Raw genomic sequence first — 15,458 nt, 5'->3', positions numbered from 1 at the left:
CCCTTACAGTGAAGAAATGACTCTAAACTGCATTTAAAGGAAAACTTGTAAGCCACAATTCTTTACACTGTAACCTGACACTTCTGCCATAGTAAATCCACAGTTTATCTCCCAAATTTTAGCATGGCAAATCTACAACTCACTGACCCTCCTTCGTGTACACACATGCAGCCTCCCCTCCCCCAAACACACATACTTCTTTTTATAAAGGTGTGTTTTTTATGTCTTTTTCCACAGAAAGAGATCTGCCAGACTGCCTGGATCAAAAAATCATAACATGGGAGGTGGTCCAAAAAGAAAATTATCTCGCAAACCTGGAACAAAAGAAAAAAGAAAGTAACGATGAAAGACTAAAGAAAACATTTAACAAGTACATTTCTATTCATCTTTCAAAATTTTTTTGATGCAGTGATGGGTGAACCTTGTTGCTCTGCAGGTTTGGATTAGGGTTGCCAACTTTCTAATTGCACAAAACTGAACACCCTTGCCCCGCCCCTTCACTGAGCCCCACCCCCCCACTCACTGCAGCCCCCCTCCCTGCGTCGCTCACTCTCCCCCACCCTCACTCCCTTTCACTGGGCTAGGGCAATGGGTTGGGGTCTGGGGTTCAGGAGGGGGTTCCGGGTGGGGCTGTGGGTTGAAGTGTGGGAGGGGATGTGGGCTCTGGGAGGAAGTTTGGATGCAGGAAGGGGCTCAGGGCTGGGGTAGGAGTATGGGAGGGGGTGCAGGGTGCAGGATCCAGGAGGGGGCTCAGGGCTGGGGTTCGGGGTCTGGGAGGGAGTTAGGGTGTGGGGGGGTTCCAACCTGGGGCAGGGGGGTTGGGGTGCAGGCTCCACCCAGGTGGCACTTACCTCAGGTGGCTCCCAGTCCACAGTGCAAAGGCAGGCTCCCTGCCTGCCCTGGCTCCGTGCTGCTCCAGAAGTAGCTGGCATGTCCGGTCCTTAGGCTGAGGTGCGGCCAGATGGATCTGCACAGTGCGTGCTGCCCACGCCCGCAGGCACTGCCCCCGCAGCACCCATTGGCCACAGTTCCCAGCCAATGGGAGCTGCAGAGTTGGGGGTGGGGACAGCACACGGAGCTTCCCTGATCGCCCCTGCACCTAGGGGCCAGATATGCCGGTTGCTTCCGGGGAGCTGGGCAGAGCCAGGGCCCTGCTGCGCCACTGACCAGACTTTTAACGGCCCAGTCAGCCGTGCTGACCGGAGCTGCCAGGGTCCCTTTTCAACCAGGCGTTCCAATCGAAAACTGGACACCTGGCAACCCTAGTTTGGATAAACATACTGAAGTTCAGGTGCTTCCCAAAGCTTATATGTGGAGCAAGACATTAAAAACAAAGTGCAATTAGTTTGGAAATATGCATCCTGTGAGAGCTGTAAAGTTCTCACTGTCCTTGAGATATAAAGACCAACCAAAGTAAAATTAGTTGATTTTTATATAGCATTCTGAAGATGGGAAGTACTAAGTTATTATCCAAAAGTATACATTATTTTAAGGGAGAAGTAAGCTATACATGTAAAGCAACATCTAAGGCAACACGAGTAAGCCTTCTTTGGGGAGGAATTTAATAACATGACTGAAATGCAGTAACTATTATTGTGAAAGATAGCCAGCATGTTACAAAAGTTTCATTCAAACTTCAGTTCTGGCATAAACAGACGGCACTGAAATCAGTTAGCTATGCTAATGGTTTTGCTTTGAGTGCTCTTTCAAAACAAGCCTTTGCCTTTCTAATTTATATCATAGCTGGAGCCTAGAACAGCCTATTTGAATATGCAGTGAAAATATTCTTCCCCCTCACCTAATCGATACACAAAAACTGCCTGATTTGATTGTTTATTCATAATAACTTAGAACGATTAGATTATTTTTACTTTAGAGTCATCAAAGAATCACAGACTTACTTTAGACCTGTGGCCCTGGGAATAAGCAAGATGGACAAGCAGAGCCTAATAGCTCTTATAACAAACAATAAAAATGCATCTAATTGCCTCCTAAGAGAGCCTTTTTTGATAATGACATTGTTAGTTTTAAATATTGTAAGTTAGGGATAAAGTTACTGGTTTGGGGGGTGTTGGGGGGGGGGCAGAAGAGAGAATAAGTAAGAACCAGTTTTAACTTCTCTGCCTTTTTGAAGTTGGAAAAGGTTCAGATAAATACTACCTTTTCGGCTTTCTACCCTTGCTGGTGGCAGGCAGTAATTCTGGCTGCACTGAAAGGGCCATTTTCCTGTCTCCAAAAATCTCATCAAATCTGTAGCCTCCCAAGATGCATAGACTAGGAACATATTCCTTGACCCCTGAGCTGCAGAAGCCACAGGCCAGAACACATTAGATCCAAACCCAGCAGTCAGTAAGAGCCTCCCACGTAGATGCTCAAAGAATATCACCAATGAAGGGAGAGATTTGAAAGAGCTGAATTCAGAAGAGGGATTTAGAAGTCAGGGGACACTGCAGGGATTGCACTGAGGCTCATGTGTGTATAGGGTGAAAGAGAGGAAGAAGCTGCCTGGGAAAAGTGCCATCAGGTGAAGTGGGTACGGACAGGGAGGCCTAAAATATTTTGGATACATTCGGGTGAGCTCTGAAGAAGCTTTTGGACTTTGTGGGGGAGGAAGAGCTAGCATGGATATTTTGCAGTTTATTATTACCAATTAAAAGTATGTAACTAGTTTCTGGAAACAGAACACTTTGAAAAGGTTTCAAGAAACAGCTAGTACTTCTTAGGGGGTGATAAAAATACTATAGGTGCAAGCCTTCCAAGTTCTGAGCTCACATTGGGTGCTGCTGCGGAAAGAGGGTAAGGAATTACAATGGCTTTACACCTTCCCGGATTCCTGGAGCAGTTGGAAACTGAATGGGTCATGGCACAAGTCCTAGTAACCTAAGGACTGCTTTAACTCATGCCAGTATATAATGATTCCCTAGGGGCAATTAGACACGAGGATTGGCCAGACTGCTGTGTACTCCAGCCCTACCCCCTGCATTCTCACTATACCCTCTCTCTATGCCAGGGAATCCCCAAATGACCCTTTAGGGCAGGCAGCCTTCTGGGTGCTCCTACCTCAGCAGTGCAAAGCAGGCAGAAGTCCATCTAGCTCTATGTCTGTTAAGAGTGATGTAGCTGTAATTTGCAGATGTCTTTGCTCAGTACGTGTCTCTGCTTTGTTTGTATTAGGGTGGACAACCTGTCTAAACATTTTAGTGGAATGAAAGACCAAGAGAAACGGCTTAGATCTCTGGAATCACAAGTAACACTTTTTATATACTTTTTTGACCTTTTGCTAGTATTCTCTTCATTTTTTGTTTGGACTTGACCTTCTCTACAAGGAGGGGGTGGTGTTGGCATATAGGCCTTAGCTGGTTCACTTTACATTACGAGGGCAAAAGGAAAGAGGATTCTGTCGCCATTAGGGCCCCTGGTGGCCTTATTGTTTATTTCTGTGGAGAAAGAGAGAGAGAGAGAGAGAGAGAGAATATCTTCACTGGCCTGACAAATGTTAGAGAGAAGCGGGAGGGTAACTGCATTTCTCTCTCTCATTCTGCTGGTCCTGCCAGATCAACCTCTCCCTCCAGTGGACTATTGCTGGTTCAATTCTCTTCAGGTAGCTTTCTGCCTAAACCTAACCCTTGAAGTCCTCCCTTGAACTGTTAAATCTCTTAACGACAGTCAAGTGACACTCAAATCCCATGAAACTATTTTCCAGTCTTTGAAAATAGGGAAACAGAAATCACTTCCATGCAATCAAAAACCCCATAGAGCAGTTTAAGCAAGGCGACAACACATGGGCACTAGCTTTTGGAAAGTAAGATTTGATCCACGGATCTCAATGGTCACTCAAAGTGCATACTGATAAATCCAAATTCTACTGTATATAAAGCAAGTAAAGCATAAATTCCATTTCCAGCTGGTTTAAAAAAAAAAAAAAAAAAAGTGTGTCATGCCTGGAGCGTTATTCCAAGGCTGAATTTCATGGCTCTGACAGAGATAAAAATTAACTATTTAGAAATGAGACTGGCTGGCAGTTGGATTTTTTTTTTAATGTTAAAATTATACATAGTTTATGAAAATGCCCACATCCGCTGATACAAGTTATATTTTCACTGATATGATCTACACTGACTTGTTAGCATATTGAATGCAAACAGACATTTCAAAGAGATATTCTAACCTACAAATATACAACACTAATAATACAAGGAAATTCCATCTTAAATTTCTGATGACAATGTTTATTTAAACACCAGCTGCTTAACATTTGTAAAACAGTTTAAAAATGTTAAACACTATCCAAGTACTAAGTAGTACATTTATTGTTTTCCAGGCCACTAGAGCTCCCCCAGTGAACTTTTGCCTTGTGGCTTATCTGATTACTTTTATCGCAGAACTTTTTTCCAATACATTTTTCACTGCTCCTTAAAAATACTTTGTATTCAATAAACAATGTTGACACCAAAATGTAAAGATAAATGGCCAAATTCAACAGCAACACTCAAAAAATATTTTAGCTAGATACATTAAGCCACCTATTTTTCTGGTTCAAAGTTTGTGCCACCTATAGATATGTGTATATATAAAGAATAGAAATTTAGATATTTATGGCTCAGTCTATTTGATTTAATAGAAATGCTATTTAGGAAGTTTAATACTAATTATTGCCTAGATTTTCAACTTTTTAGATTTGTAAAGGATAATTAATCTGAAGGATTACAGAAATAGAATTAACATAACCACCACTTTGTTTGTAGGTTAACTACTGTTCAGCTGTTATTTCTTCAATGGCAGATACTTTAAGCAAAAATAACCTCTTGTGCAATAAACCAGTTCCAAAATATACAAGTGAGTATTTGAATTGATAATTGCAAAGCAAAATAGTGCAGGTGAACAATTCAGTAAAAGGGTGTAAATGGCAAAGAGGAATCATGTAGGGAGGTACTGGGGTAATGGGGATGAAATTATAAAGAGGGGCATTTTGACTGCATATCTGCAAAAGCTTCCCAACAGCAAGACATATTAGAACGTGGAATCTTTGGGGCTGGGATTGTCATTTATTACATGTTTATGCAGTACCTAGGACAATGGGCCCCGACCTGGCTGAACCCACAATATGTTTAATAATTATAATAGGAGAATAGTAATTGTCCAGATTATCAGATGATGTAAATCAGCATCGCTCCATTGACTTCAGTGAAGTTACACCTGCTTACACCAATTTAGGATCTGACCTTGTATCACTGGAAGGGGAAGCCTCTCTGTTTGACACATTTAAATCTTGTCCAGACTAAGAAATAGGCAATACACATTAACAATCTTGCACTGTGGCTGAGGATAGTCTGACTTAATAGATATTTTCCATGTCTATTTTTTCTTGTTTGTCAAAAAAGATACTATAATGGGAAGTAACTAAGAACTCCACAAGGTCTTGACATGGAAAGGTCTCAAAACATTACAGATTACTCATTTAGAGGTCCAAGCCCAGGCAGCCATTATCTATGACTTGTGACTATTGCCATCTCTCCTCCCTGATTTTTCCCGACGTTTACCATGACAAACTACACAATCCTAGCTAATATAAACACAACTGATTGAACATTTTCCCAGCCACAGAGTAACGTGGAACACATAAGTGTATCTGCATAATAGAGCATAAGATTCCCCAAACATTCAAAGTAGTTTTCAGTATTCAACTTCTGGAGTAAAGCACAGATCACTAGACACAAAGTCATGAGATGGTTGAGTCTTAAGTCCATACACCTCTATTTCTCTCACAACAGAGTTTGCAAAATGGACTGTTGTTAAAAGTGGCAGTAATAGCTTTTCAACGACTGCTTAAATTTTGTAGAGCTTCCCAAAGACCCCAATAGTTATTGCAAGAGCTTATTTTCATAATACTTTTAAACTAATGCATTGATTTTTTAAAATCCTGTTAGGTTTTATGAATACCAGCACAAATCAAACAATCCTACCAGAAAGAAGTGAAGGCAAAGAGCATACAGAAGAGTCTGAAAATGACATGATGTACATTGATAATTAAATGAAGTTCTCATTTCCTCAGATTTGTTTGCCATTTTGAAGTACTTCAGGGGTGAAATCCCAACCCCACTGAAGTCAGTGGCAAAACTGCCATTAAGTTGTGGGGCCAGGACTTCACCAATGTATTCGTTAATCAGATGTATTCGTGTATCAGATGTCTTCTATTTCCTTCTCACTGTATTTATATACGTAGTGAACAGGGCAGTGAGATTTTTTCCCTTCTTCATCCCCTGCCCTTACGCAGAGTGCTTACCTGCTTGTCTACTATATTTCTCTTAACCTATTTACCCACATTAAGGAAAAGCAGATCAATTGCTAGAGGCAATCACCTGTGATGTATAACATTCTTCTCTGTCCATGTCAGACTTCCATCCTCCTTTGCCCTGCAACCGTCTTGCATGATTCTCTGGATCCTGAACAAAGCCGAAGCTAGATTTTTGCACTGATCTAGTTTTTCTCATCACCAAACTGTTATACTTTCCAGCAGCTCCTCCTTATCTTGACTATGGTAATTTCCTCCTTTATGATCTTTCCTTAGTCCTAACTTTTCCCAGATGCAGAAACTGAAACATCTTTTGTCCTTAAGTCTTCATTGGCTTGCTGTCCATTTCAAAACCCAAAGCACATAATTGTTCTACCTTCACCCTCTCGACTCTATCCACTATGCTCCCTGAATGCCAGACTTCTGCCTGCTGTCTGTGTTGCTTTAATAGTGGGCAACAGAAACCCTCCCAACATAGCCCCAGAAGTTGGAACAGCTTCCTTACCTCCAAGAACTCTTCTGACTTTTTTTCATCTTCTTGTCTGATGCCTCTGAAAAATCAAATCCTAGTCCATAGTCATTTTTCCTAGAAACTAGACCTATGAACATTTCACCTTTTGTCTTTTCATTACAGTAGCTACAAATATTACACTTGTATATTTGACATTGACTTTATTTGCACATATAGGCTAACTGGCTGTGAAACCTTGTTATACTTTTGTACGAGACAGCATACACAAATAAACTGAATTTTACTACTTAAAAGGTTCTCTTCCTGTAATTTTGTAGGGATAGTGCCCAACCTTTTGGATTAATGTAAATACACTACTATTGGCAAAATGTACCGGACTTCTGGCTTTCTTGGATGGACAGGCCTCAAATTGGATTTCCTAGAAAATATTATACCTGTAGGCTCCTATGTATCATAAATGCTGATCCTGGTAAGTTACACACCTTCCCAGTCAGGTTTCTTGATCTCAGAAAACCACCACCACACACAAAAATTAAAAAATTAAAAAATTGAAGATCAGGTCACAATGCCTTTTATGGAAGCTTTCAAGCAAGAGGTTCTTGTTAATGGAAATAAAGCTGTTAAGGACTTCCTCCTACTATAGGAATTTGCTCATCTTATTTTCAAGCCAGCTGTGCCACATCACTGTGGCCTACACAGGGGAATAGTTTTGGCATCCATGCTACAATAGTTCATTCACCTTTAGATTAGGGACAGAGGTGGAACCAATGGCTACTGCTTTAGGGACATTTTGTGTTTAGGAAGTAGTCAGTTTGCCAAATCAAAACACTTCCTGCCATTACTGATGTCATCAGTGAATTCAGATCCTTATTTGAAAGCAAAATATATGGTGACAACTCTGGAGTTATACCTCATCTGAATTTTTGTATATCCCCTTCAAACCAGCAGGATTTATGTATTTAGGTATGTCCTATGAATGTCCATAGACTCTAATTGTTCCTCATTGTTGCTCTCCAAGCCAATTTGTCCTGGATAAGGTCAGTTTCACAAGACTGGCACTACTGCCCCACCCTCTACCCATTGTACATTATTATTTTTTTCTGGAAGCAACAACCAGATGCTCTGGACTGCACAAGCAAAAAAGCAGCCATGGTTCCTGTCCTGCAGCCAAGAATTTTCTCTCTAGAGATTTCAAGCACACTATCAGTAATATTCCCAAGTTTGCATGAGGGTTTAAGCAATGGATCTCTAGCTACAATGAATGAATGTAGTGAAATTGCAGATTCCAAGGAAAGGAGAGATGGCCTTTTACTGCCCAGTTATAAATATTACAACTTGGCTAATTAATTGCATATTATTAAATTGTTAATCTACACTGGCCATGATAAATCAAGCCAAATTACCTAAGCAATATGCTGTCTTTGCAGTGTTTCTCAATCTTTTTGATACCAGGGAATGGCTTGCTGCCTTCCTAAACTGTGGCAGGCAGATCTCAGGGACAGGACCAGTCATTAAGAAACATAGTATAAATATCCATTCTAAGAATGTAACCTTTCAACCTGTTTTCCCTCATCTAACTAAAGGCATTGTCAGAACTTACTAACCTGCCTCACAAGAATATCTGTATACTGCTATGTAAAAATTTAACATTCATTGTTGTTGTGTTAATGATTCCATTTGCACTTGTAAATGCTACTGTGGTGTTACAAAAAAACAAAGTAGTAAGACCAAGAGAGGGGAAAAAAAGCCCCTCTCTACATATTTAGAGTAAAATCCTCTCAGATTCTTACCTGAAATCCCACCTTGCCAAATGAAACTGTCTCTATACTTCGCTACTAATATTCATAGTTGTGTTTGATGCTAATATACCTATAGGTGGAAAACAGACCCAGAAACCAAATTACAACTACATGTTTTTATTGACATCCAAAGTATAAAGAGAATCTCTTAGTACAAGTCTTTCCCTTCCAATTAGTCCACTTAAGAGTCAAAATGGAAGCACTGCAACTTATGGAGGTGAGACATCAGCACAGCACATCACTCACACACAGGGTAAAAGCTTGTGGCTGCTTGACCAGTCAGTAAGCTGTCACACAAATTTCAGTTGTACATACAGCATTGTTGAGAAGTGGCTAAGGCTTTCACGCATGTCTTTGCTAAAATGTTTCCAAAGATGTTTTGTCTCAACAGGCCTCATGTTTCTTTTAAACTTTTACCAAATAAGATATGTTAGAAAGTAACCGAGGGAAAATACTCAGACTACCTTAAAAACCATTTAATTTGCAACTCCTGATTGTGCCCTCTCAGCTCATGGTCAGTTACTTACTGTGTTTTTATTTTCGGTGGCAGTGCGGAAAGCATGGCTCAATCCTTGTCCCACCTGATCCCAATTAGGGACATACATATTAAGGGAATATTTCCCTCTCTGAGGTAGGGAATCAGGATACAAACTTAATCCTACTGGGTTTGGTTTTTAATACTTTAAAACTCTACCTTATATGTTCCTCTTCAATCCTGATCCCTTTTGACCCCAGACTTCTACAGCACTGTCCAGGGGGTTCTAATTTTTTTAAGAGGGTGGAAAAGTAGGGAAAGACAGGGGATCCTCCTGGATCCCTCACTTTTCCCATTGAAGTACTTGTGTTAGGATAGCCTATCTCTGTGGTCAAAGACTTGACACTGTGTCAGCGTCAGTCAGAGGGACTTGCTCAAAAGCACACACCCCACTCCCTACCCCTCCAGGTGCTGTACTCACACTATTCCCTGCAGGTATAGAGTTTTTATACCTTAATTTCTGACAAACTTACTAAAAATAGTATATTTGGAGACCATGAAACTGAGTGCTAGACAAATGCCTGCCACCTGCCCCACTAGTGAGATCTGAGCTGAGAGAGAGCAAATAAAGGTAGCCTTCTGGAATAACACTGAAGCCTCTGGATGGGTATAATTAGTTTCTCTCTTAAGACTCTTCAGCCTCTTCATAGTCTGCTTTGAGACGGAAATGCTTCCTACTCCTTTTCTTACTACCGTGAAACCCTACGGTTTCCACCAAAGCATCTTCACCTGTGTGAGCGGAACCTGTGCCAAGTTCCCTTTTTGTACCCAGGTCCTTCAACTTCAGCTGCTCCTCTTCCTCCATCGTCTTCTTCCCTTCAATGTCTAGATGGCCCAGCTCAACTTCATCTTCGTCCTTCAGGTCACTGCCCTTTTTGGGAGATTTCTCATTCAGACCTTGCTTTGTATTCATGAGCTTCTTACCATCCTCCTCTGCTGGTCTTTTCCTTTCCGAACTACGCATGCCTATTTTTGTGGGCTTGGTAAATATTATCCTTCCAGCACCATAGCTGGAGGGGTCCTGGTTGAAATATGGGGTGTAGCTGTCTTGCATAGCTGAGCTTTCTTCTCCTTCTTTCTTCTTCAAGCCCTCTAGAAACTCCATGGCAGCCATCCTGTTGGTCTTATCACTGGACTCTGAAACTCCCTCCAGGCTGTACTTTGTCCAGCGTTCTGGATGTGCCACGTAGTCCGGGACTCCGGGAGAGCTTTTGGGAGCTGGGGGTGGCTTGCTTTGCCTTCCAAGGCTTTCTGCAGCCATCTTGCTTAAAGGAGTGGGTGGGGGCAGAGGGCGCTTAAACCTCCCATCAATAATGTTATCTTCAGCCATAGAGGGTGCCGCTAATTTGGCTGCCCCTTCCAGGCCGTCAAATATGCTCTGGCTACGTAGCGAGAAGGTAGAGCTCATGCCTCTCAGATGGAATGGCTGGACAGGAGACTTATGTTTGTTGTTTGAAGAATCAGGGATCTCATCTGATCCATAACCTACATCATCCAAAGATGGTGGTTCCACTGGAGAAATCGTATCAACTTCTGCTTCATCCACTAAGCCAAAGTCTTCAGAGTCTGAATCACTGAGTGAAACTGTGTCAGAAGGTAGGGCGCCCTCATAATCTTTGGCCCCACCAGCCACTATACCCATAAAGGGCTCACCGGCACCTTCATCTCCCATCTTTGAGCTGTTACTCAACTGTGCTCTCTGGCTTAGGCCCAGCTGCAGCAAATAAGGTCTTCCAAATATCCAGTGACTTTAAAGCCTGGAATGAGAAAGAACAAATATAAATTCATCTGTGAAATGAGAACCACATCAGAACAGGATGTCCTGAGAAACAATTCTGTTCACATCACAGCAATTCAAGACCATGGAAAACTGTGTGACTTAAGAAGTGGTGCAAATGAAACAGAAAAGAACTAGTGTGAGGAGACTACCCCTGCTATATTCTGAGCTCAACATTCTCAGGGCTCACCGAGGAAAGGGTTGCAGCATCCACTGTGCTATTTAAAGAAATACTATGATTGTCCTTATTTCAACTGATGTTGTACATGACTGACATTGTGTACTGTGTCAAGTCATATTGCTACAAATCTCAGGTACATGTACCTCATTCTGTCACTTGATAAATTTTTGTTTGAAATAAAACCATTCTTTTGTGCATGAATGTGAGCAATTAATGCACATATACAGGGCTTATTTCAGAATATAGGCCTAGTTAAAATAGGTTTTTGTTATTACCAGTACACCAGTTTTAATTAACAATTCAGGGTTTTTTCCTCCAATATATAAATATATGAATACACTGCAAAATTTTAAGGTAGAAAAAATATATGCCTAAACTATATAAATATAGGTTATCAATAAAGACTGTAAATAGGCATGGAAAGTGTGCTAGTCACTCACTGTCTCTTGAGACTGAAACAATTTCCCTTCCTCTGGGTCAGTTAAAGCCACCAAGGATCTCAGCTCCTGCACCCTAGAAAACAAATATCTACATCACAAGGTGGGAAAATTCATTTTTTTTAAAATGATATTTTAAAAGGAACGGTTAGCACATTTCTCAGTCATCTCCAACTGTGGCACTGATTCCTAATTTTTGACATGAGCCTGTGCTAATAAAAACTCTGCAGACATTTCTGGGATTTAGGTTGGAAAAAGAACTCTGCACTTTCTGCTGAGACATACACCAATGAAGCCACTCAGGACATAATGCCAATGCCAAAATTCATGGTCCCAGCCTGAATTCAATGGGAAAGAAAAACAACAGATGTTTTTAAAATTTTCTTTTTAGTTTCCAGTGGCTACAAAATACCCCATCGAGAACTGAATTTGACTAAATGAAAAGAGATTTTTAGCAGAGGAGTGTCAAAATCAGTGTGGTCAACAAGAATAACTGATAAATAATAGTAATCATGAACAGCATTGCACACTACACCCATAATGGTAAAATTTGCAGGCCAGAGAGGGGAGAAAAGTATGGGCCAGATTTCAAAAGAGCTGAGCACTTACAATCGGGGCCAAATTTTGAAAACCTGTAATCAGTTAGACATCAAAATAAGAGAAAAAGATTTTTTACATTGGGTCCTGAACACCTTTAAAAATCTTACTCCTGGGGACACAAGGGCCAATTTTTCAAAGTGCCAGGGGGTGCTCGATCACCCAGCACTGTCCCAGGCCCCGCCCCACTCCACCCCTTCCCCCATGGCCCCATTTCCCCCACCTCTTCCCACTCCTGCCCCACCTCTTCCCGCCCCACTCAGTTCCCCCACTCCCGAAGCGGGCCGTTTTCTTGCTCCTCTCCCTCCCTCCCAGCCTCCTGCATGCCCCCAAACAGCTGTTTCACAGCAGATGCGAGGAGGCACAAGGGGGAGGCACATATCCACGGGGCCCTGGAGCACCCACAGAGTCTATGCCTATGCCTGAGGAAATTCTGTGCCACTGTGCAATGCAGAATTTTGAAGAAATTAATGTGTGCGCAGAATTTCCTTTTCCGCCACAGAAATGGGCTGCAGTGCTGCTAGCAGCCAGTAGGGGCTACTGGAGCCAGCAAAGCCCAGCTCACACATTGAATATACTGCTGAGAGGCGGGAGAGGGAGCTAGAGAGTTCCTGGGAGGTGCAGTTCCCAGCATGCCGAGAGGGAAGGAGAGGGCAGCACGCAGGAAACTCCATGAAAGCCTGGGACCAAGCATCAGGCTGTTTCTCCCACTGGATCCCGGGGTTTTCAGAGGAGGGGCCATGGCTGGGCTCGGGGGGAGGGGAGGTGCATTTATTCAGCCCAGGGGGGGCCTCACATCTGAGTTTGGGGTGGGGGGTTCTGGTGTATTGGCGGGGGGGGGCGCGCACTGGGGAAGGTGGCAGAGATTGTATTAGGGGTTTCTTTAACACTCTACGCCTGAGAGAATTTTTGTGTCTGAATTGTTACAGACATACTTGCTGACAGAGATTTTGAAATAAATTACCAAAATAATTTAAACTGGTGTGATTATGAAGTGTTATTTTGACAGAATTTTGTGTGTAGAATTTTTAACTGTTTTGGCACCCCAGGAGTAAAATTTGGACGTATGTCATAATGGGCGCATTTGAAAATACAGCCTTTAGTTGGGTGAAATGGAAGATGAGCACTTGAAAAACTGGCCTTATGACACTTTGCAGTCATAGCACATGGTTCAATAGGTTTTGCAGAAACAACAGCAATCCTCCAAACTACATGAAGGAGAAAGGAGCAAATGCACCTGCATAAGGGCTGCTTTCAAACTGGCAGTTCACCACAGCTGAGACTGGCAGAAAGACAGAAAGGAAAAGTTCCCAAACTTTGAAAATCTCTTCCACCTCGACAACAAAGACCAAGAGTACTGACCCCTACATCCCAAGGAGACTCACAGTTTCTTGGTGGTGATCTGAATATGGTACAACTCAGACAGGATGGCATCTCTCTGAATGGACAGGTCCCCAGGAGAATCTTCCATGCTGCTCTCAATCAAGCTCTCCCTCCTTCCTCCTCCTGCTGCAGGGGGAGCCAGAGAGCACAGTCACCCCAGGTCAGCTGTTACCACACTCATGCCTCCAGGGCAAGGCTTTACAGGAGACAGCTGTTAGTGATGGATCTCAGATACCCTAGCAGTAGGTGATGGGGGGTCACATCAGTATTTTAAGACAGACAGCAGCATCTGACAGCCTCGCAGCGTGTCATGTGCTGAGCTCACAGCTCCCCAAGGCAAGACAGTGATCTCACTACACAGAGAGGGCTATGATGCAGGGGAGGCACTAGGGATGGGCTATGACTCCCCCCCCCCCCCCCAGGCAGGGTTATGATGCAAGGGAGGCACTCAGGAGGGGCTGTAATGTAGGGGAAGGGGACTGTGACCCCCCCCCCCCCCCAGCAGGGTTGATGCAAGGGAGGCACTGGGGAAGGGCTGTGACCTCCCCAGGCAGGGTTGTGATGCAGGGGAGGCATTGGGGAGGGGTTGTGATGGAGGGGAAGGGGGACTGTGACTCCTCAGGCAGGGTTATGATGCAGGGGAGGCAGTGGGGAGGGGCTGTGATGCAGAGGAAGGGGCTGTGACCCCCCACGCAGGGTTATGATGCAAGGGAGGCACTGGGGTAGGGTTATGCCCCCCCACGCAGGATTAGGATGCAAGGGAGGCACTGGGGTAGGGTTATGCCCCCCCACGCAGGATTAGGATGCAAGGGAGGCACTGGGGTAGGGTTATGCCCCCCCACGCAGGATTAGGATGCAAGGGAGGCACTGGGGTAGGGTTATGCCCCCCCACGCAGGATTAGGATGCAAGGGAGGCACTGGGGTAGGGTTATGCCCCCCCACGCAGGATTAGGATGCAAGGGAGGCATTCTGGAGGGGCTGTGACCCCCCCCCCTAGGCAGGGTTAGGATGCAGGGGAGGCACCGGGGAGGGGCTGTGATGCAGGGGAGGGGGACTGTGACTCCCCAGGCAGGGTTACGATGCAGGGGAGGCAGTGGGGATCGGCTGAGACGGTGGAGGAGGGAGGTTCTGGGCCCGGGGCCTGGGACGCTGGGGGGCGGGGCTGTGACACTGGATGGGGGCGGAGCTAGGGGGCCTATGACACCCGGTGGGCGGGGCTGTGATCCCGGCAGGGGGCCGGGGCTCGGCTCAGGGGGGCTGTGACCCCGGGGCAGGGGAAGGCGGGGCTGTGAGCCCCCGGGCAGGGGGAGGCCCAGAGGCTTGTGACCCCGGGCTAGCCAGGGGGTAATTCCCCGGGGCGGACGGGCAGTCCCCGGCCGACCAGGGAACCGACCCGCCCGAGCCCCAGGCCCCGCGGTGCCCGCAGCGAGGCCGAGACCGCCGCGGGCAGGGCGGGAACACGCGCGGCCCGTACCTCACGGAGCGCGGCCCAACCGCTCCTCCTCGCAGCGCGCGGCCCAGGCGGGTATATCCGGCCGCTCCCCGCAGCGCGGCGCGCGCACAGGAAGGGCGCCGTCAGCCGCGGCGGCCCGCGCGGAGCACGCTGGGAAACCGAGTCCCCACGGCCCGCTGAGCCACTACTGAGCGACAGCTCCCAGCCCCTCGAGCTGCTATTCCCATGAGGCAAAGCGGGAGGGGGGGGAGAAACACCCACCCGCTTTGCCCCCTGGGAATTGTAGTGCGCCGAGCTCGGGCCAGCTTGATAGACCAGGCTGGAGCAGCGGGAGGGGGCAGGGCGGCCGTTAGTGACAGGCTGGGGCTGATCAGGGCACAAGGCTCCACGCCCAGGCCTAGGAGAGAGAGAGCCAACTTAAACACTGCCCTCTTCTGGCCGGCACTGGTACTACACCGCCCCATGTTACAGGGCCCTACGAACCAGCCGGTGTATGGTGAATGCTGCTCCCCACAGTGCTCCTGCAGCCAGC

At 45.2% G+C, this 15,458-nt stretch overlaps 2 protein-coding genes across 3 annotated transcripts in view; one reads left to right on the top strand and one right to left on the bottom strand.

The window, feature by feature from the left end:
• Window positions 1-8,045, top strand: part of TRPM5 (transient receptor potential cation channel subfamily M member 5) — a 71,945-nt gene extending 63,900 nt beyond the window's left edge. The window contains exons 23-26 of the mRNA XM_054024674.1: window positions 238-370; window positions 3,175-3,247; window positions 4,746-4,836; window positions 5,928-8,045. Coding sequence (XP_053880649.1) covers window positions 238-370; window positions 3,175-3,247; window positions 4,746-4,836; window positions 5,928-6,031 — 401 coding nt within the window. The 3' untranslated portion in view covers window positions 6,032-8,045. The remainder of the gene's footprint in view (window positions 1-237; window positions 371-3,174; window positions 3,248-4,745; window positions 4,837-5,927) is intronic.
• A 619-nt stretch (window positions 8,046-8,664) lies between these two features.
• On the bottom strand, window positions 8,665-15,054 carry TSSC4 (tumor suppressing subtransferable candidate 4). 2 transcript variants are annotated; one of them, XM_054025979.1, is made up of 4 exons: window positions 14,948-15,054; window positions 13,476-13,599; window positions 11,497-11,569; window positions 8,665-10,855 (listed from the first exon to the last, which is right to left on the bottom strand). In XM_054025979.1, exon 4 carries the CDS (start codon window positions 10,768-10,770, stop codon window positions 9,724-9,726), a length of 1,047 nt encoding a protein of 348 aa, XP_053881954.1. In that variant the 5' UTR covers window positions 10,771-10,855; window positions 11,497-11,569; window positions 13,476-13,599; window positions 14,948-15,054; the 3' UTR covers window positions 8,665-9,723. The 2 variants fall into 2 exon arrangements, with proteins under 2 accessions (XP_053881954.1, XP_053881955.1); XM_054025980.1 differs by lacking the exon at window positions 11,497-11,569.
• Between the last annotated feature and the right edge of the window lie 404 nt (window positions 15,055-15,458).

Source organism: Malaclemys terrapin, chromosome 4, assembly GCF_027887155.1.
Source record: "Malaclemys terrapin pileata isolate rMalTer1 chromosome 4, rMalTer1.hap1, whole genome shotgun sequence".
Taxonomy (NCBI): Eukaryota; Metazoa; Chordata; order Testudines; family Emydidae; genus Malaclemys; species Malaclemys terrapin.
Note: the sequence above shows the minus strand (reverse complement) of the source record. Positions and strands in the feature narration are given on the sequence as shown.

Excerpts from the sequence above, each read along its gene's own strand:
- TSSC4 (XM_054025979.1), bottom strand. The coding sequence starts at position 10,770 with ATGGGAGATGAAGGTGCCGGTGAGCCCTTTATGGGTATAGTGGCTGGT.